We start from the raw sequence: 21,059 nt of genomic DNA, 5'->3' as shown, positions 1-21,059 counted from the left end.
CAGTGAAATTTAATTTTGGTAAATATGTATGAGCTGCTACTGAATTTTATTTTTTTCTCCTTAACAGGACTGCAGCACCCACCAACATGCTGGGCTGTATTAGTACAAGATCGACAGACCAAAATTGTTCTGGCTAATGGGAAGGATTTATTTATTTTGGATAATGCTTCCTGCAGGGCTGTGGTAAGCATAAAATCTGCCTGATGCAATAACATGTGCTGGACAGTTTGTGCATTTCACACAAGTACAAGATATATTTGGGAATTGACACATTGACAGTTTTCAACTGCCAAGACAACAGATAGGAGATTTGAACTGGAATCCCATTACCAGGTGACAGATGGCCTACAAATATTACATGAGTGTAAACCTGAACAGAGGTAAGATGCTATCAAATGGTATTGCACCCACTACCTTGTAACCTCAGCATGCCACTGACTGAGGTATGAGAGCTCTTTGGATTTAGTTCACAATTCCATGCAGAATGTGCACTCGCCTCGTTGAGAAGAGGAAGAAAAGTGAACTTACACCTGGCGAGTACTCAGTGGTAATTATCATTCCTGATTTGTAAGCCAAGCATAATATTCTTAAAACATTCACAACAGAAGAATAACTTACAAAGCAACGGTGACGATAATTAGAAACAATTAACAGTAGAGAACTTTGGAATATTAGTATGAGTGCTATGTAAAATGTAGGTTTATTCATTTCCTCTCTCCTCCAGAGACTTTATTTTATATAGTACATTTCATGAACTCAGGACATCCCAAAGTGCATGCCAACCAATTAAGTACTATTGAACTATAATCACTATTGCAAGAACTATGGTAATTAGCAAGATCCAAATAATCAGAATGCAATAATTAGATAATCGGGTTAATGTTAATTGAAAGATAACTGTTTGTTTTAAAAATATATATATTTATTAAAGTTTTTTAACAAAACAAAACAATTTTTTCCCCTTACAAACAATAAACCCCCCCCCCCACCCCGGTCGCTGCTGCTGCTGACCGACCTTCCTCTAACGCTCCGCGAGGTAGTCTAGGAACGGTTGCCACCGCCTGTAGAACCCCTGCGCAGACCCCCTTAAGGCGAACTTAATCCTCTCCAGCTTTATGACCCAGCCATGTCGTTTGTCCAGGCCTCCAGGCTAGGGGGCTTCGCCTCCTTCCACATTAGCAAGATCCTTCACCGGGCTACCAGGGACGCAAAGGCCAGAATGCCGGCCTCTTTCGCCTCCTGCACTCCCGGCTCGTCCACTACTCCAAATATTGCTAGCCCCCAGCTTGGCTTGACCCGGACTTTCACCACCTGAGAAATTGCTCCCGCCACTCCTCTCCAGAACCCCTCCAGTGCCGGGCATGACCAAAACATATGGACATGGTTCGCCGGACTCCCTGCACACCTTCCACATCTGTCGTCTACCCCAAAGAACCTACTCAACCTCGCCCCCGTCAAGTGCGCTCTGTGAACCACCTTAAATTGTATCAGGCTGAGCCTGGCACATGAGGAGGAGGAATTGACCCTACCCAGGGCATCAATCCACAAACCTTCCTCGATCTCCTCCCCCAGCTCCTCCTCCCATTTACCCTTCAACTCATCTGCTAGCGCTTCCCCCTCTTTCATCTCTTGGTGTATTGCCGAAACCTTGCCCTCCCCGACCCATACACCCGAGATCACTCTGTCTTGAATTTCCTGTGTCAGGAGCAGCGGGAATTCCCTGACCTGTCGCCTCACAAAAGCCCTCACCTGCATATATCTGAATGCATTTCCCGGGGGTAGCTCAAACTTCTCCTCCAGTGCCCCTAGGCTCGCAAATGTCCCGTCGATGAACAGGTCCCCCATTCTTCTAATCCCCGCCCGGTGCCAACCCTAGAACCCCCCGTCCATCTTCCCCGGGACAAACCGGTGGTTACCCCTGATCGGGGACCACACCGAGGCTCCCACTGCACCCCTATGCCGTCTCCACTGGCCCCAGATCCTTAACGTTGCCGCCACCACCGGGCTCATGGTGTACTTTGATGGCGAGAGCGGCAACGGTGCCGTCACCAGCGCCCCCAAGCTCGTTCCTTTGCAGGACGCCATCTCCATCCTCTTCCATGCCGCCCGCTCTCCCTCCATAACCCACTTACGGATCATCGTCACGTTTGCTGCCCAGTAGTAGCTCCCTAGGTCTGGCAGCACCAGCCCTCCTCGGTCCCTACTGCGCTCCAGGAACCCTCTCCTTACCCTCGGGGTTTTGTTCGCCCACACAAACCCCATAATACTCCTACCTACTCTCTTGAAAAATCCTTTGGTGATCACGATGGGGAGGCACTGGAACACAAACAAAAACCTCGGAAGGACCACCATTTTTACCGACTGCACTCTACCCGCCAACGAGAGCGACAACATGTCCCATCTTTTGAAGTCCACCTCCATTTGGTCCACCAACCTCGTCAGATTCAGTTTGTGTAGGGCCCCCCAGCTCCTGGCTATCTGGATCCCTAGATACCGAAAACTCCCCTCCGCCCGCCTCAGCGGTAGGTCCCCTATCCCTCTTTCCTGGTCCCCTGCCTGCAGTACAAAAAGCTTGCTCTTCCCTACATTGAGCTTATAGCCCGAGAACTCCCCAAACTCCCTCAAAGTCTGCATGACCTCCACCATCCCCTCCATTGGGTCCGCCACGTACAGCAGCAGGTCATCAGCGTATAGCGACACCCGATGCTCTTCTCCCCCGCGGACCACCCCCCTCCATTTATTAGACTCCCTCATTGATATGGCCACGGGTTCGATCGCCAATGCAAACAACAGGGGGGACAGAGGGCACCCCTGCCTCGTTCGTCGGTACAGCCGAAAGTACTCCGACCTCCGCCAGTTCGTCGTCACACTTGCCACCGGGGCGCTGTAAAGGAGCTTAACCCAGCTAATAAACCCTCCCCCGAACCCAAACCTACGCAACACCTCCCAGAGGTACTCCCACTCAACTCGGTCAAAGGCCTTCTCCGCGTCCATGGCTGCCACTATCTCCGCCTCTCCCTCCTCCGATGGCATCATTATCACGTTTAAGAGCCGCCGCACATTCATATTTAATTGCCTGCCCTTTACAAGTCCTCATGTATCACCCCCGGGACACAGTCCTCAATCCTCGTGGCCAGCACTTTTGCCAATAGCTTAGCGTCCACATTAAGGAGCGAAATTGGCCTGTACGATCCACATTGCAGTGGGTCCTTGTCTCGCTTCAGAATCAAGGAAATTGTCGCCTCCGACATTGTCGGGGGCAGGGACCCCTCCTCTCTTGCCTCGTTAAAGGTCCTCACCAGTAGCGGGGCCAACAGGTCCGCATACTTTCTATAGAACTCCACCGGGAACCCGTCCGGCCCCGGGGCCTTCCCCGCCTGCATGCTCCCCAAACTCTTACTCAGCTCCTCCAACCCGATTGGTGCCCCCAAACCAGCCACCTCCTGCTCCTCCACCCTCGGGAACCGCAGTTGGTCCAGGAATCTTCCCATCCCCTCTTCTCCCCCCCCCCCCCCCCCCCCCCCCCCCCCCCCCGGGGGCTGGGATCTGTACAGCTCTTCATAGAAGGCCTTGAATACCTTGTTTATTTCCGTTGCACTCTGGGCCATGGCTCCCCCACCATCTTTGACTCCCCCTATTTCCCTCGCTGACACCCTCTTACGGAGCTGGTGTGCCAGCATCCGACTGGCCTTTTCCCCGTACTCGTAGGTCGCCCCCTGCGCCTTCCTCCACTGTGCCTCCGCCTTCCCCGTGGTCAACAGGTCAAACTCCGTCTGGAGCCGTCGCTTTTCCCCAAGTAATCTTTCCTCCGTGGCCTCTGCGTATCTCCTGTCCACCCGCAAGATTTCCCCCACTAACCTCTCCCTTTCCATTCCCTCTATCTTCTCCCTATGAGCCCTGATGGAGATCAGCTCTCCCCTGATCACCGCCTTCAACGCCTCCCATACCACCCCCACTCGCACCTCCCCGTTGTCGTTGGCCTCCAAGTACCTTTCAAAACACCCCCTTACCTTACCACACACCGCCTTATCTGCCAACAGTCCCACATCCAGCCGCCACAGCGGGCGTTGGTCCCTCTCCTCTCCCAGCCCCACTTCCACCCAGTGCGGGGCATGGTCCGAAACGGCTATGGCCGAATACTCCTTCCCTCCACCCTCGGGATGAGCGCCCTGCCCAGCACAAAGAAGTCTATCCGGGAGTATGCCTTGTGCATGTGGGTGAAGAAAGAAAATTCCCTGGCCTGCGGTCTTGCAAACCTCCATGGGTCCACTCCCCCCATCTGGTCCATGAACCCCCTGAGCACCCTGGCCGCCGCCGGCCTCTTTCCCGTCCTTGATCTGGAGCGGTCTAGTGCTGGGTCCAGCACTGTGTTAAAGTCCCCTCCCATTATCAGTCCTCCTACCTCCAGGTCCGGGATGCGCCCCAACATGCGCTTCATAAATCCAGCATCATCCCAGTTCGGGGCATATACATTTACCAACACCACCCACGTCCCTTGCAACCTACCACTCACCATCACGTATCTCCCTCCATTGTCCGCTACGATAGTCTTGGCCTCAAATGACATGTTTTCCCACCAGAATTGCCACCCCTCTGTTTTTCGCGTCCAGTCCCGAGTGAAATACCTGTCCTACCCATCCCCTTCTTAACCTAACCTGGTCCGCCACCTTCAGGTGTGTCTCTTGGAGCATAGCCACGTCTACCTTCAGTCCCTTCAAGTGCGCAAACACTCGAGCCCTCTTCACCGGTCCGTTCAGGCCCCTCTCGTTCCACGTTATCAGCCGGATTGGAGGGGCTTCCCCCCCCCCCCCCCCCATCACTCCCGTAAGTCAGCTGACGCCTGCTGACCCTGGCTTCCCCTGCCATCCCTTTGACCCCCCCCGTGTGGGAATCTCCCCATCAGTAGACGTTCCTACGCTCCCCCTCCCACCTTTCTTCCCGCGCGCGGGAGAAAAACACCGCGCTTTCCAGAGCCTGCCCCGCCCCCCCTGACGCAGCTTCTGTTGCGGCCTTGTCTCTCGTCCCCAGCCCATATAACATTCCCTGCGCGTGCTTGCCCCCCTATATACAACCGCCATCATACTTCAACCCTCAAATACCCCCCACCCTCACAAACCCTCAATTAGAGTCCAACTTTTCAGTTAATATAAAGGTCCACGCCTCTTCGGGCGTTTCGAAGTAGTGGTGTTGGCCGTTTTCTGTGACCCACAGTCGCGCTGGCTGCAACATTCAAAATTTCACCCCTTTCCGGTGCAGCACCGCTTTGGCCTGGTTGAAACCCGCTCTCTGCTTTGCAACCTCCGTGCTCCAGTCCGGGTATATTCTGATCTCAGCATTGTTCCACTTGCTGCTCCGCTCCTTCTTGGCACATTTCAGGACCCTCTCTCTGTCCGTGACCCGGTGAAATCTCACCACCATCGCCCTTGGCGGCTCATTTGCTCTGGGCTTCCTCGCCAGCACCCGGTGCGCCCCTTCCAGCTCCAGCAACCCCGGGGGGGCCTCCGCGCCCATCAGCGCCCCGATCATTGTGCCCGCATATGCCGCGACGTCGGCCCCCTCCACTCCTGGGAGACCCAGGATCCTCAAATTGTTTCTCCTCGACCTGTTCTCCAGGTCTTCGAGTCTTCCCGCCCACGTCTTGTGTAGCGCCTCGTGCCGCTCCACTTTCACCGCTAGGCCCAAGAACTCGTCCTCATTCTCACTCACTTTGTCCTGGATCTTCACCTCGTGGGCTTTCTGGGTTGCCCCAAATCCTTCAATTATTGCCATCATAGGCGCCACCATCTCCTTGCGCAGAACCTCGAAGCAGCGCTTGATGAATTCTTGCATCTCTTCTTTGTCCCCGGCCGCCGCCATTTTGTTTATTTTACCCTTCTTCTCCTGCTGCTCCAGTGCCGTTTTTTTGGCCGTTTCGCTGCGGGTCTGGTCCATACAGGTTAGTGGGGACCTCTCTCCTCTCTTCCCCACGGGTTGGCTGTGTGAAAAGTCCCGTTGGGGCTCTTCTATCGAGCCCGAAGGTCCGTCTTCACGGGAGCTGCCGATTCATGCGGCTTAGCTCCGCATAGCCGCAACCGGATGTCGAAAGATAACTGTTGATCACGTCACTGGGAGAACTCTCCTACTCTTCAGGTAATACCATGGGATTTTTTACATCCCCCTGAGAGGGCTTAACATGTCAAGGAAAGATAGCACCTCAGACATTGCCACATTCACTCACTATGGAGCTTCAACCTAGATTTTTTACTGAAGTACCTGGAAAGGGACTTGAGCTTATCACCTTCTGACTCCAAGGGAAAAGTGCCACAGAACCATTAGATGTTTTTTTTACAGAAGTAGTAGTGACAAATATTTGTTTCCAACACCCTTCTAAATTGACCTAAACTGATTCTTAAGTGTCTTAGTCCAGTCTACTAATTGCAAGCGTTAATTTAGAAACTGTAATGATCCTAAAGATTGCATGCTCCTGAGCTAGCCTGTTGGCATAGCACACTTGCATATTTAGCCATGAACAAGGTAGATGGATTGGCCACACTAAATTGGCTCTTAATTGGATAACAATAAATATTTATTTATATATATATATATATATATATATATATATATATATATATATATATGTGTGTGTATATATATATATACACACACACCAGGGACGTTCGGTAACTTTCCAGTCTTAATGATGAAGTTGTTGATGAAAGACATGTTTGAAAGTTGGGGAAGATCAAAGAGTAAACCAACCTGCACCACTTGTACAGACCACAAATAGTAAAAAGAGTAGCAGAGACATGGGCCTCAGTACTCTTGGAGAATAAGGAAAAAAGTAATGATCGGAGTTTAAATTAATACATTGAAATCACTTTTTCTGTTGTAGACTCCCCCTGGCCTTGGACCGCAAGCCTGTACGTTTACTCAAATTGCTATTTCGTTCAATTATAAACGGCTTGCTCTATTTACAGACACCGGTAACATCTGGATGGGTTCTTCGTCATTGAAGGTAAGGTGAACAGTCTAAACATGAAAGCTTTCATTTATGTAGAACCTTTTAGTCAAGAAAGACGTGCTGTTAGGTAATTTGGACATTCTGAATTCTCCCTCTGTGTATCCGAACAGGCGCCGGGGTGTGGCGACTAGGGGATTTTCAAAGTAACTTCATTGCAGTGTTAATGCAAGCCCACTTGGGGCAATAGTAAAGAGTATTATTAATAAAATATTAAAAACAGTTCAATATGTTACACAGGGAGTTTTATCAAACAAAATTGAACACTGAACCACATGAGAAAGTAGGGTAGATGACAAAAAAATTGTTTGAACAGAGAGGCAGAGAGAATCCCAGAGTTTAGGTCATAGGCAACTGAAGGCAAAGCTGTCAGTGATGGGCTTAGAATTGGAGGAATGCAGAGATCTTGTAGGGTTGTAGGGCTGGACGAGGTTACAGAGGTAGAGAGGGCGACGTCCTGGGGGATCTGAAAACAAGGATGCTCTTTTAATTAAGGACGACGGCACAACAATGAGCTTATCACTAAGAGATGATTGGCCTTCTAAAGATGAAGATGTAGAATCAGTTTGGATAGCGATAAGAAATAGCAACTGCAATATAGGACAGAGAATGGAGAAATGGAGGCTTGTGAGAACGGTATGGTGAGAATCATGGGGGATTTTAATCTACATATAGATTGGACGAATCAGATTGACAAAGGTAACCTGGAAGATGAATTCAAAGAGCGTTTTCAGCAGTTTTTTTACAGCAGCACTTTGAAGAGCCAACCAGAGAGTAGGCTATTCTAGATCTGGTAAAGTGCAATAAGACGGGATTAATTTGTGACCGCATAGGTAGCAGTGATTGTAACATGACTGAATTTCATATTCAGTTTGACGCAGAGAGGAGTAGTGTTTTAACTTAAATAAAGGCATTTATAAGGGTCTGTAGATAGAGCTGGCTAAAGTGAATTGGGAAATTAGGCTGAGGGATAGATTAGTAGAGATGCAGTGAAAGACATTTCAGGAGATATTTTACAACATTCAGCAAATATGCATTCCTGTGAGAAAGAAAGATTCTGGGAGAAGGATGCATCATTCCTGACTAACGAAGGAAGATAACGATAGTATCAAACGGAAAGAAAAAGCATACAATTCCATGAAGATTAGTAGCTGATTGGACAGAATATTAAAAAACAGCAATAAGGAGGGAGAAATTAGAGATAGCAAACTAGAAATATAAAATACAGTAAGAGTTTCTTCCAATATTTAAAAAGTAAAAGAGGACGAAAATGACATATTTTGTATGTCTTCACTGTAGAAGGCATAAATAAAATTCCAAGAATAATTGTAAATCAAGAGGTGAAAGGGAAGGAGGAACTTTTTTAAAATTACAATCACCAGAAAAGAATACTGAAAAAATTATTAGAAATAAAGGTTGGCAAGTCTCCAGGTTCTAAAGGACTTCATCCTAAGGTTTTCACAGTAATTTCATTGCAGTGTTAATGTAAGCCTATTTGTGACAATAATAAAGATTATTATTATTATTATTAATAAAAGAAGTGACTGCTGAGATAGCAGATGCATTGATTTAAATGTCAAAATTCCATAGGTTCTGGATGGGTCCCACCAGTTTGGATATTAGTGAATGCAACTCCTCTGTTTGAGAAAGGGGGAGAGACAGAAAGAAGGAAATTACCGGCCAGTGAACCTCACATCTGTCACAGGGAAATGCTAGGATTTATTATTGAGAGGCTGTAGGTGGGCACTTAGAAAATCTTAATGCAATCAGGCAGATTCAGCATGAATTTTTGAAAGGAAAATCGTGCTTGACGAGTTTATTAGAGTACTTTGAGGAAGTAACAAGTATAGTGGATAAAGGAGAACCGGCAGATGTAGTGCACTTGGATTTCAGAAGGCATTTTAGGTGGTGCAACATCAAAGGTTACTCCATAAAATAAGAGATCTTCGCGTAAATGGTAACCTGTTAGCATAGATGGAGGATTGGTTAGCTAACAGGAAACGGAGAAGTCCAAAGATGTGCAGGTTAGGTGGATTAGCTGTGCCAGAAATTGCCCCATGGTGTCCAAAGATGTGTAGGTTAGATGGGGTTACAGGGGAGAGGGTGGGAGAGTTGGTCCAGGTAGGGTGCTGTTTCAGAGGGTCGGTACAAACTCAATGGGCCAAATGGCCTCCTTCTGCACTGTAGGGATTCTATGGAGAGAGTAAGTACGAGTGGGTCAATTTGGGGTCGGCAAGATGTAGCAAGTGGAGTTCCATAGGGATCAGTGCTGGAGCCTCAACTATTTACAATCTATATCAGTGACTTGAATGAAGGGACCGAATGTATGGTTGCACAATTTGCTGATGGACACAAAGATAGATAAGCTGTGAAGAGAGGATAAGGAGTATGCAAAGGGTTATAGATATACTAAGTGAGTAGGCAGAAAATTGAGAAATGTAGTATAATGTGAGAAAATTTAACCTGCCCACTTTCACAGGAAGAATAGAAAAGCAGCAGATTATTTAAATGGAGAGAGGTAGGGCAGCACAGTGGCGCAATGGTTAGCATTGCTGCCCCACGGCGCCGAGGTCCCAACTTCGATCCCGGCTCTGGGACACTGTCCGTGTGGAGTTTGCACATTCTCCCTGTGCTGGCGTGGGTTTCGCCCCCACAACCCAAAGATGTGCAGGGTAGGTGGATTGGCCACAATAAATTGCCCCTTAATTGGAAAAAATGAATTGGGTACTCTGAATTTCTAAAATAAATAAATAAATAAATGGAGAGAGGTGATCTGGATGTTCTGGTACATGAATCACAGAAAGTTAGTTTTCAAGTACAGACGTTATTAGAATGTTGTCATTTATTGCAAGGAGAATAGAATATAAAAGTAAGGATTTTTGTTACACTTGTACAAAGTGTTGGTGAGGCCACATCTGGAGTTCTGTGCACAGTTGTGGTCTCCTAATGTAAGAAAGAATATAATTGCATTGGAAGCAGTGCAGAGACGCTTCACTCAACAGATTCCTGGGATGAAGGCTTTATTACTCCCTCAGTATGCCCTGCCATCTTCAAAGATTGATGCACTGTTGAAATCTACCGTGCGGTTTAAGTGTATTCTCGTATACAGTTTAACGCGGTAGAAATTGCACTACACGTCTCGGGTGCGAAATGAAATCTTTTATTGTGTTTATTGATTATAATTGAGAGTTTGAAATCTTCTTGTGGTTACAATTCAAATATTCTCAGGAAAGCCCCTGCAGAAGGCTTTAAGAGATATAATTAACTTAGTGGCTTACAAACAAATTGAACTTTCAAAATACAGTAATGGTTTCATGCTCAAAGCAAACAGCTTGCACAGACTTGAGAGCTAGAATGGAAATATGAAAATACGAAATAAGGATAGCGAGTAGTTAGATAAAAGGTACAGAGTGGTCCCGGAATGAAAAATGGCTGCCCGGACCTCTATCTTTAAGGAAAATGTTATCAATCTGACTCCATCTGTCCCGACCCCTGTAATGTGCTGATTGGTTTGGGTGAGTCTCAAATGCATTTGATTGGATGGTTAGTTGTCAATCATCAATGTGCAACATAGATGTGAAGATGTTGCATCTTTCGGTGTTTGCTGTGTGTTGGAATGTGACTTACACTTTTTATCAGATCTGGTTTCTGCTGACTGCTATGCTATTCACATTTTGAACAATGGCAGATTCATTTTATTCATGTTAATTTATTGTGTTCTTCATTGAATTGTTTCATTTGCTTCTTGTTAGACTGCAGATGTTTCAAATGTTTCAAATCCATGCTTTTATTATTGCAAGCCGTACACTTTGTAATCTGAGATTCTGTTTGCAGTCTTATGATGGAATTCATTTTTAAAATGAATTTTAACTTGGGCTTTAGTGTTTACATCAAAATGGCTAAATCAATGATCCCTTTACCTATCAGAAATAGCTGGTTCCCTTCATGCACACATACTCCAAGCTACCCCCTCCCTCCTCACTGCTTCAACTTATATGGCTACTCTGCTCTTGAAAACTATTGCCCTATCTCCAATCTATCTTTCCTCTCCACAGTTAGGTAGCACAGTGGTTAGTACCACTACCGCACAGCGCCAGGGACCCAGCTTCGATTCCGATCTCGGGTGACTGTGTGGAGTTTCTACATTCTCCCCATGTCTGCTTCAGTTTCCTCCAGGTGTTCTGGTTTCCTCCCACAGACCAAAGATGTGCAGGTTAGGTGGATTGGCCATGCTAAATTACCCCTTAGTGACCAAAGATGTGCAGATTAACTGGGGTTACACAGGGTGATGAGGATAATGTGGAGGAGTGGGCCTAGGTAGGGTAGTCTTTCAGAGGGTCGGTACAGACCCAAAGGGCCAAATGGCCGCCACCTACACTTGTAGGCATTCTATGGTTCTTGAGCATAGTGTTGAGAGTGTGCAACTTTGGAACTCTCTGTCTCAGAAGGCAGTAGAAGTGGTGTCACTGAATATCGTGAAGGCAGAGGCAGATAGATTCTTGTTAACCAAAGAAATCAAAGATTATCGAGGATAGGAGGGAAATTTGGAACTCAACAGAAACAGATCAGCCATTACCTTATTGATTGGCGGAACAGGCTCATAGCATTTACAGTGCAGAAGGAGGCCTTTCGGCCCATCAAATCTGCACCAGCCCTTGGAAAGAGCACCCTACTTAAATCCACCCAATCCCCGTAACCCCAACTAACCTTTTTGGACACTAAGGCAATTTAGCATGGCCAATCCACCTAATGCACATCTTTGGTCTGTGGGAGGAAACCAAAGCACCCGGAGGAAACCCTCGCAGACACGGGGAGAACGTGCAGACTCCGCACAGACAGTGACCCAAGCAGGGAATTGAACCTGGGACCCTGGAGCTGTGAAGCAACGGAGCTAACCACTGTGCTACCGTGCTGCTCGAGGGCCAAATGGCCTACTTCTCCTATTTTGTATGTAGGCGGTGGCTGCTTTTTTTTATTTAGAAAAAATCAATTTGGAGTACCCAATTCTTTTTTTCCAATTAAAGGTCAATTTAGCGTGGCCAATCCACCTACCATGCACATCTTTGGGTTGTGGGGGTGAGACCTATGAACACTGGGAGAATGTGCAAACTCCATACGGACAATGACCCGGGGAAGGGATCGATCCCGGATCCTCAGTGCTGTGAGGCAGCAGTGCTAACCACTGCGCCACCATGCCGCCCTCTCTGGCTGTTTTATGGATCGAAGAAAATATACTTGAATTTATTTTCTATATCAATAAGTAAATATATAAAATGTGTGTTGCTTTGTTTCTAGGATAAACTTTGTGTGGTTGACACAAACCTCCAAACACCACCAAAGCAGTTTGTTTGGTAAGGATTAGATGATCAAATGAATTTGACTTTTACGTGTATGTTTTGTGTCAACATGAGACCGTAGTGGCCAATGGAGAACTTCTAAATTTATCAATAACAATAAGTAAACTTTTTGATTGTGTGTCCTCAATCATCCGAGTTAAATAATGTAGTGAGTGTATGAGAGCAGCCTGATCTGCCCTTTCCCTTCCTGTAGAGAAGTAGCTAACATTTGCCCAACAACCTTGCTTAATGGCACATCTCTCCTGGGATATTCTGACAAATTGGGTGAAAATTTAAACTTACCCATCTGTAATAGTGTGTTGGAAGAGATTTGATGCTCCAGATCTTGAATCCTTCCAATTCTAGTTACCATCTCACCTTGAAAATAGAACCTCAGTTTAATGTTGTTTCCAAAGGACTACAGCTCTGACAATTTGACGCTTCTCCTGTACTGCACAAGTGTGTCAGCCTAGTTTAAGTTAGGTATAGGGCTTATGTAGAAAATTTCCTATCACTGATCCAGCTCCTTTGTAGTATATTGGTTAGTATTCCCCACCTGTCATGTAGAAGGTCAGAGTTAAATTCCCCAAAAGGCAGATGTTGCTATCTTAATCTAAAAGGGCACCAGTCAAAAGAGAAGAGAGTCTTTGAGGGGCATGACAGGGTGAATACGGAGAGCATGTTCCCCTTATGGGGAAGTTTACATCTAGGGGACACTGTTTGAAAAAAACAGGATCTCCCATTTATCACAGAGATGAGGAGGAATTTATTTTTTAGATCACTAATCTTTAGAATTCTCTTCCCCCGAGAGCAGTGGAGGCAGGGTGATTTGAAGTACATTCGAGGCTGAGTGAGACAGATTTTTGATCGACAAGGGTTTTGGGGGACTAGCAGGGAAGTAGATCAGCCATAATCCTATTGAGTGGTGGGACAGGTTTTGGGGCTGAATGGCCTACTCTTGCTCCTATTATGTTCAGAGGAAGAGAATTCCAGGGGGAAAGTCAACCTTTTCTGCCCTTGCGTAACTCTTAGAATTTGATGTGGCGATGCCGGTGTTGGACTGGGGTGAGCACAGTAAGAAGTCTTACAACACCAGGTTAAAGTCCAACAGGTTTGTTTCGAATCACTGCTTTCGGAGCACTGCTCCTTCCTCAGGGGAACTGTGCTTAGTGGCACTCCTGAGTTGGGAAATGGTTGTTGCATAGTAGGGGTGAGAAGTGATGCAGACACTGTAATAGTTACTATAATAGTAGCGTTTTAATTTTATAAGAGGTGATGATGTGTGTGTGTATTTATTTAATTAAAATGAGCACAGATCTCAAGTTTGAACTCTTGACATGATTTTTAGAGAAATTCATAATTATTTCATTGGATGACTTTCAGAAATTTACATGCTAGTCAAAAAACATTGCTAAATCTTCCCACTGGCTAATTTTGAGCCTGATAGTTAAACTGCATAAAAAGCCTTTTTGAAAATTTATTTTGTCCATTTCTGACATAACGACTTAGAGATAAAGTTTAGGAGCATACAGTCAAAGCGGACTGGAAAAAGTGATCCATTTAACTGCACCAAACTTTAAAAAATAGAATAAATTTTTCAGTTGCAGAGTGACTGTTTAAATCCTGGTCCCTAAATGTTCTATACTGGCCGATTAATATATTTGCTCGTATAGTGTGATGTGCAGTGTTTTGAAATAAATACTCATCAGCAAAACTGTCTACATTAGGCAATGTGGGCTGCCAATAGTAAACCAGTGATTATTAATAAATCCTGCAAATCCCTCATTTAACAATGTCTTTTATGTAAAGAATAGTAGAGGAATGTTAGCTTTGGTAACTTCTCTCTTTCCAATTTCAGGTGTAATAGACCCAAAAGCAACAATCCTTCTGTAGTTGGTATTTGGGATAAACTACTTTTGATAGCAGGAAATTCAAAGGAGACCATTAAATATCCTTATGCTGTGACTGCCGTTGATTCCTGCAGTTACTGAATGCCTCTCCTACTGCCAGAACATGGGGCACACAGGATCGAAAAGACCATCAGATTAATACTAGAGTCCAAAAACATACGCAGGCAATAGTCATCCCACTCTCTCTTGAACTTAGCAGCACCCAGACTCTCAAATGTTGCATGTGCTTTTCAGAGTTTTGCTAATTCTCAGCTTTGAGAATGAACCGTTTTTAGGATTTGAGGAAGGGAAGGAGATAGAAAGATGCAAAGAGCATCCGACAAGGGTGTTGTCTGATGGAGCAACATTGATTCAGGTCATGGAGAAATCCATGCTGAAATCCTTGTCTCCATGCTAAAAATGTGAGAAATATACTGTTGTGCTAGGATAGAAGAAAATTAGCAAACAGAATATACATAGCTGCCATTGCAGAATGTTTATGGTTTTTTCTAATCCCAAGAGCTGCAAGGCAAGATAAATACAAAATCATGAACTTGGAAAAAAATAAAGTTGGAATAGAAAAATATTCTCTGGGTTATCCTGAGTATCCATTGTTGAGTATATTCAAGGTTGAGGTGGGCTGATTTGTCGTTTCTTGAGGAATCAAGGAGTTTGGGGAGCGGATGGGAAACTGGCGGAGAAGCAGAAGACAGCCGTGATCATATTGAATGGCAGAGAAGGATCGAAGGGCTGTATGGTCGTCTACTCCTATTTCTTATGTTCTTATTTTTTCATTAACGAGTAAGAAAGCTGTAATGGCTCTACTTTGCTCCCAAGTAAAGTGGCATCTGGAACGCTTAATAAAAAGTAGGTAATTGCATGTGATCCACTGGTTATGTTCTTGTGTTCATTATACAGTCTTTAAATGTTGTGAACATTTAGATCTTTAACTGAAGTTCAGATTTTATCAAGACGAAGATGTTCACTTAGTGCCTGAGGTTGATGGTGTTCGAATCATTAGTTCTTCCAGCCATGAATTTCTACATGAGGTCCCACGTAAGTGTTGTGCTCGTTCAATAAGAAGTGGTGGTATTAAATATTTGTAGTTGAATTTTACAAGCAGTACTACATGTAAACCTGAAGCTTTCGAGTAAAAACAAAATACAAATAGTCACTTGGTAGTACAGAACTTGAATATTCCAAAAAGAAAGGAGACAAACCGTCAAAAGCTTGTCTTGCACTCAGGACGGATTCCCATGAATGTCAAATCTTGCCAAAAACTAAATATCAGAAAAATGCAACATCTAGAAAGCAATAAGAGAAACGGTAGGTTAATATGTTGAGTGATGTAGGTTGTATGTTTGAAATACTGTTCCATGTTTCTCTTTTAGATTCTGCCAGACCTTGTGTGTATTCCCAACATTTTCTGTTATTTTGAAGTGCAATTATTCTCTCTCTCGTGAACTTCTAAATTATTCTCGGCATTCTATGCATCTATAACTGTGCCTTGTAACTGGTGTTAGGAAATGCCAGGCCAGGCTTCAATATCTCTTTCTCTTTATGGGAGTAATTCCTTGTCTATGCTCAGCACTTCATTGTGCCTCTCATCCATGCCTTCATTGTATCCAAACATGACTATTTGAATGCATTCCTGAACCCCACTTAAACCCTCCATTGACTTGAGGTCGCCTAAAGCTCTGCTGCCTGTGTCTTAATTCGAAGCAAGTCCATTCATAGGATTACCAATGTCCCAGAATTGGCATCAATCTCCTAGTGGCCAAACAAAGCATTCTGGGAGCATGTCAGCTGCTGGCAACAGCGGCCAGGGCCAGCCACCAACCAATCACAGCCCCCGTTCGGGTACCACCTGACCAGAACCAACTGTTAGCCAATCACAACCGCAGACTTGGGTATCACTTGATCTTCCATATGTGAGAGACTGGCCTTCAGCCAATCACAGTCCACGTTCATGTAATATTTGACCATCCCTATGTAAGGAACCTACTCCCCAACCCACGGAACAGCCCAACTAGGCATCAATGGATGCCATTTGATGGAAATATTCGAACGGTCTATAGACCACGTAATCAGTGCTCCATGAGTTGATGATAATGCCCACTCCGGCTGCAGACCTGGAGGTACAGGTTCTGATATTGAGCCAAGGTTAGGCTTGGTTGACACTGGCCAGATGTTGGTATCGTGTTTAATTTGTGGTATTAGGGCGGCACAATGGCGCAGTGGTTAGCACTGCTGCCTACGGTGCTGTGGACCCGGGTTCGACCCCGGCCCCAGTTCACTGTCCGTGTGGAGTTTGCACATTCTCCCGTGTCTGCGTGCGTTTCACCCCCACAACCCAGAGATATGCCGGGTAGGTGGATTGGCCACGCTAGATGGATTGGCCACGCTAAATTGCCTCTTAATTGGGAAAAAAAAAAATTGGGTACTCCAAATTTATTTTAATAAAATTATTAGTGTTATTAATGTTACCAATTGATGTTGGATTGAATTATGGTGACCGGGTGGATTGTGGTGTGCTGTGGAATTCCATCCGTCAAGAGTAACTGGCAGAGGAAGGAATTGTTCAGATTCAGTAGTGGAAATTAGTGGAAACAGGTTCATTCTCTCTCATGGTGTCTCACTGAATCAGTATTAAGTGGCACGGTAGCACAATGGTTAGCACAGTTACTTCACCACTCCAGGGTCCCAGGTTCAATCTCCGGCTTGGGTCTCTGCCTGTGCGGAGTCTGTACGTTCTCCCTGTGTCTGCGTGGGTTTCCTCCAGATGCTCCGGTTTCCTCCCACAGTCCAAAGATGTGCAGATTAGGTGGATTGACCATTCTAAATTGCCCTTAGTGTCCAAAAAAGGTCAGGTGGGGCTACTGGATTACAGGATTACGGGGTAGGGTGGAGGTGTGGGCTGGGGTGGGGTGCTCTTTCCAGGTGCAAGTGCAGACTCGATGGGCTGACTGGCCTCCTTCTGCACTGTAAATTCTATGACAGGAACAATCAATGTTACTTGAGAACAAGTGAACAGCTTGACGGAAAAGCTTGATGGCGCAGATCCTTGAAGATGCTTTCTGTTGTATCTTTGTTGCTGTCAATCTCACATTTGAACTATATAAAATATACAGCACGGAAAAAGGCCAATTGACTCAACTAGTTTGTATTTGTTACTTTTCATTTCTAATTTATCTCAGTTTTAATCGTTCCATATATTTTTCTATCCCTCTTTCTCCAGTTTCTCTCACTCTCACCACACCCACCAGCTTCCCCTGATGTAACTTTGACTGGCTTCCCTGACGTCACTTCCACTGGGTCCCGAGACATCACTTCAGCCAGAATCTCCTGGAATATGCCTAGCAAGAGTTGGCAACCCCAACCATTCTATCATCCCTGTGCTTGCTGACCTACGTTGGCTCCCACTCAGAACATGGTTGTGATGTTAAAATTCTCATCCTTGTTTTCAAATCCCTCACTGGCATTGCCCCAATTGATCCCTGTAATCCCCTTAAACACCACAACTCTGCAAGATATCTGCGCTCATCCAACACCAGCCTCTTGTGAATTCCCAATCTTAATTGTTCCACCATTGGTGGCCGTGTCTAGGCCCCAAGCCCTGGAATTCGCCGCCCCTCCCCTCCCCTCCCCCATACTTCTCCATCTCTTTACCTCAGTTTTTCCTTTAAGCCACTTCATAAAACCTACATCTTTGACTGAGCTTTTGGTCGTTTGACCGACTACCTCCGTTATCCTTCGATGTCTTAATTTGTTTCATAAGACTCCATTGTAGCACCTTGGGGTGTATCATTGTTAAAGACATGATATAAATATATGTTTTTGTTGATACGATGACACAGGTCAGTGACGAGTCACATGCAAAATCATGAACATAAACTAATCCATTTCCACACTTGGCTATATTGGGTAAAGCAGTTTTATCTCATAAGTAACTGATATCAGAAACAGCTCGATTTTTCTAAAAATAAATATAAATCATTATTATTTGAAATATTTCTGAGTAGCATTTTGTATCTTACACAATGATCCCAAAATTGGGTACCTGATTTAATTAAGATTGCTGTCTTAAGTGAAGTGTATAATTCTGCCAGCTTTTTTTCCTTTGCTGCTTTCAGCTGCTTGTCAAGATATTTTCAGAATTGCCTCAATGGCACCAGGTGCACTTCTGCTGGAAGCTCATAAAGAATATGAGGTATGTTTTGCTACTGCCTTTCCCGTAATTTTGTTTTTGCTCTTGAATTACATCATTCTATTTCGACAGATCAAAATTAAAGGGAGTTGATGAATATTTAGAACATAGAACATACAGTGCAGAAGGAGGCCATTCGGCCCATCGAGTCTGCACCGGCACTTGGAAAGAGCACCCTACCCAAGGTCAACACCTCAGCCCTATCCCCATAACCCAGAAACCCCACCCAACACTAAGGGCAATTTGGACACTAAGGGCAATTTATCATGGCCAATCCACCTAACCTGCACATCTTTGGACTGTGGGAGGAAACCGGAGCACCCTGAGGAAACCCACGCACACACGGGGAGGATGTGCAGACTCCGCCAGACAGTGACCAAGCCGGAATCAGACCTGGGACCCTGGAGCTGTGAAGCAATTTTGCTATCCACAATGCTACCGTGCTGCCTGCTTTCTCTGCTGGTGAGCCAGCAGGCGGCTAGCCTTGTCTCCGTGCTCATAAAAAGTCCCCTGTGTTTGGCGCAGTTGGTACACTGCTTTCCTGGTGGAAATCAGGTTAAAGTCCATTTGTAGCTTTTTCCGCTCTGCCAGAAGCTCTACCGTTGGGGCCTCAAAGTACTGTCTGTCGACCTCCAGGATGGAGTCGAATAGTTGTTGCCTAGCCGCCCTCTCTTCCCCATCTCTGTAACCCTTTAGGTGATAATTTCTCCTTTCATCACAGCATTCGGTGCCTCCCAGAATGTGGAAGGTGAGTCTCCTCCGTTCCAGTTGTTAGTGACATAATCGCCTATGGCCTGTGATATTTTCTGGCAGAAGACCTTGTCGGCCAAGAGAATCGTGTCCAACCTCCATGTGGGGCGTTTGGCATGGCCCGTCTCCAACCTCACATCCATATAATGTGGAGTGTGGTTGGAGATTGCAATAGCGGAGTATTCTGCTCTTACTATCTCTGGATTTTCCCCACTACAATGAAGTTGATATGGGTGTAGACCCTGTGCACCCACGAGAAAACTGAAAATTCCTTCTCACCTGAGTGCATGGGTCCACTGCCCCCATCTGCTCCATAACTGTTTTCAGTTCCCTAGCGATGCCTGCCGTTTTCTATTTTCCCTGTTCTGGGGGTTGACCTGTCCGCCTGTGGATCTTGTTGAAGCCCCCCGTGCCCCCAAGATCAGTCGGTGCTTGTCTATGTCGGGGTTTCTGCCATGGTCTTTCAAAGAACTCCACCTTGGGTGGGATGCTCTTTCCAGGAGCCGGTGCGGACTCGATGGGCCGAGTGGCCTCCTTCTGCACTGTAAATTCTATGTAAATATCGTCCCAGTTGGGCATGTAGACGTTCATCAGGACCACTGGTGCCCTGTCCAGGACACTGCTGACCATGACGTACCGCCCCCTTGATCCGTGACTGACTTTGTTGGAGTGATAAGACTCAGCCCCTCCTTACCCGAGGTTGATCCTTCTCCCTCAGGTGTGTCTCTTGGAGGAAGATTATGTCAGCTTTCATGCCTTTCAGGTGGGCGAGTAATCTGGATCTTTTCACTAGGCCGTTAAGTCCCCTGACGTTCCAGGTGGCTATTCTAATGGGGTTTTTTTGTCCTGTGGGATCAACCATACTTACCTTGAGGGTGCACCCCTGCACTCCGGTGCTTCCCTTTGTTCGGGGGCTATCCAAAGTGACCGCGGTCACTGGTCTCACCGTGAGACCGGGCTCCTGCACTCTGGGGTTTCCTTTTGTCCAGGGGCCACCCAACATGGCCACCAACTATGTGTATACCATGAGGGTGAGAACCTGCCCTCTGGGGTTTCCCTTTGTTCAGGGACCCTTCAAGGTGGCTGCTTGCAGCACCATCTTGGTCCACGTTTCTGATTTCAACCTGCTCAAGCCGGTCTAGTGTCTTTCCCCCCATTTATCGTTTTGTTTCCCCCCCATGGTTTTGGTTTCCCCTTCTCCTCCCCCTCTTCTGTCTATCCCTCAGCCTCTCCAATGGGAGATGCGCCGCGCCCCCCCTCTCTCTCATACTTCCTGGTGCTAGCTTTCCCGCTGGTATGGTGGCCCCGCTCCCAGGGTCTATCTGACCCCTCCCTATGCCTGCTCTGCTCGTGCCCCTGTTGTCTCCTTCTCACCCACTCCTGTGCTCTGCTGCCTATTGCCCCCTCCTTCCTATGAGCTGATTCCTCTGTCCATAGTGAGACGATGCAGTCCAGCGCAAAATTGTCCACGTCTTCCTTTAGTTTTCTCCATGCTTTCCTCACCGCTGCCTCTCTTGCTGCCTGTCCAGACCATTCTTACAGACGAACATGTCCGCCTCTGTCGGGTATAAAATAATGTTCTTTGCCCTGGTAAGTTACCGAGAGACTATTGGAAATAACATCCTGAATCTGACTGTGCTCTTATACAGGGCCGCCTTTGCATGGTTAAATTCGGCCCTGCACTTTGCCAGGTCCGCCCCAGTGTCTGAATACATTCTGATTTTATGTTCCTCCCAGTTGCACACCTTCGTCTGTCGAGCCCAGTGAAGGATCCTTTCTTGGTCCTGATATTCGTGCAGCTTGGCTATTATTGCCCTCGGCTGCTCCCCGGCCCTGGGCTTCGGTCAGAGTGACCTATGAGCCCTGTCAATCTTTGGCGG

The 21,059-nt window shown here is 46.3% G+C and overlaps 1 protein-coding gene across 1 annotated transcript in view; it reads left to right on the top strand.

Annotated features, from left to right (window-relative positions):
* The window catches only part of vps16 (VPS16 core subunit of CORVET and HOPS complexes), a 157,177-nt gene that overhangs the window by 73,425 nt on the left and 62,693 nt on the right, over positions 1–21,059 (top strand). The window contains exons 6-11 of the mRNA XM_072479370.1: positions 68–183; positions 6,872–6,994; positions 12,293–12,348; positions 14,192–14,283; positions 15,186–15,278; positions 18,356–18,432. Coding sequence (XP_072335471.1) covers positions 68–183; positions 6,872–6,994; positions 12,293–12,348; positions 14,192–14,283; positions 15,186–15,278; positions 18,356–18,432 — 557 coding nt within the window. The remainder of the gene's footprint in view (positions 1–67; positions 184–6,871; positions 6,995–12,292; positions 12,349–14,191; positions 14,284–15,185; positions 15,279–18,355; positions 18,433–21,059) is intronic.

This window comes from Scyliorhinus torazame, chromosome 2 (genome assembly GCF_047496885.1).
Source record: "Scyliorhinus torazame isolate Kashiwa2021f chromosome 2, sScyTor2.1, whole genome shotgun sequence".
In the NCBI taxonomy this organism is placed as follows: Eukaryota; Metazoa; Chordata; class Chondrichthyes; order Carcharhiniformes; family Scyliorhinidae; genus Scyliorhinus; species Scyliorhinus torazame.
The sequence above is the reverse complement of the archived record's forward strand: the minus strand, read 5'-3'. Positions and strand labels throughout refer to the sequence as shown.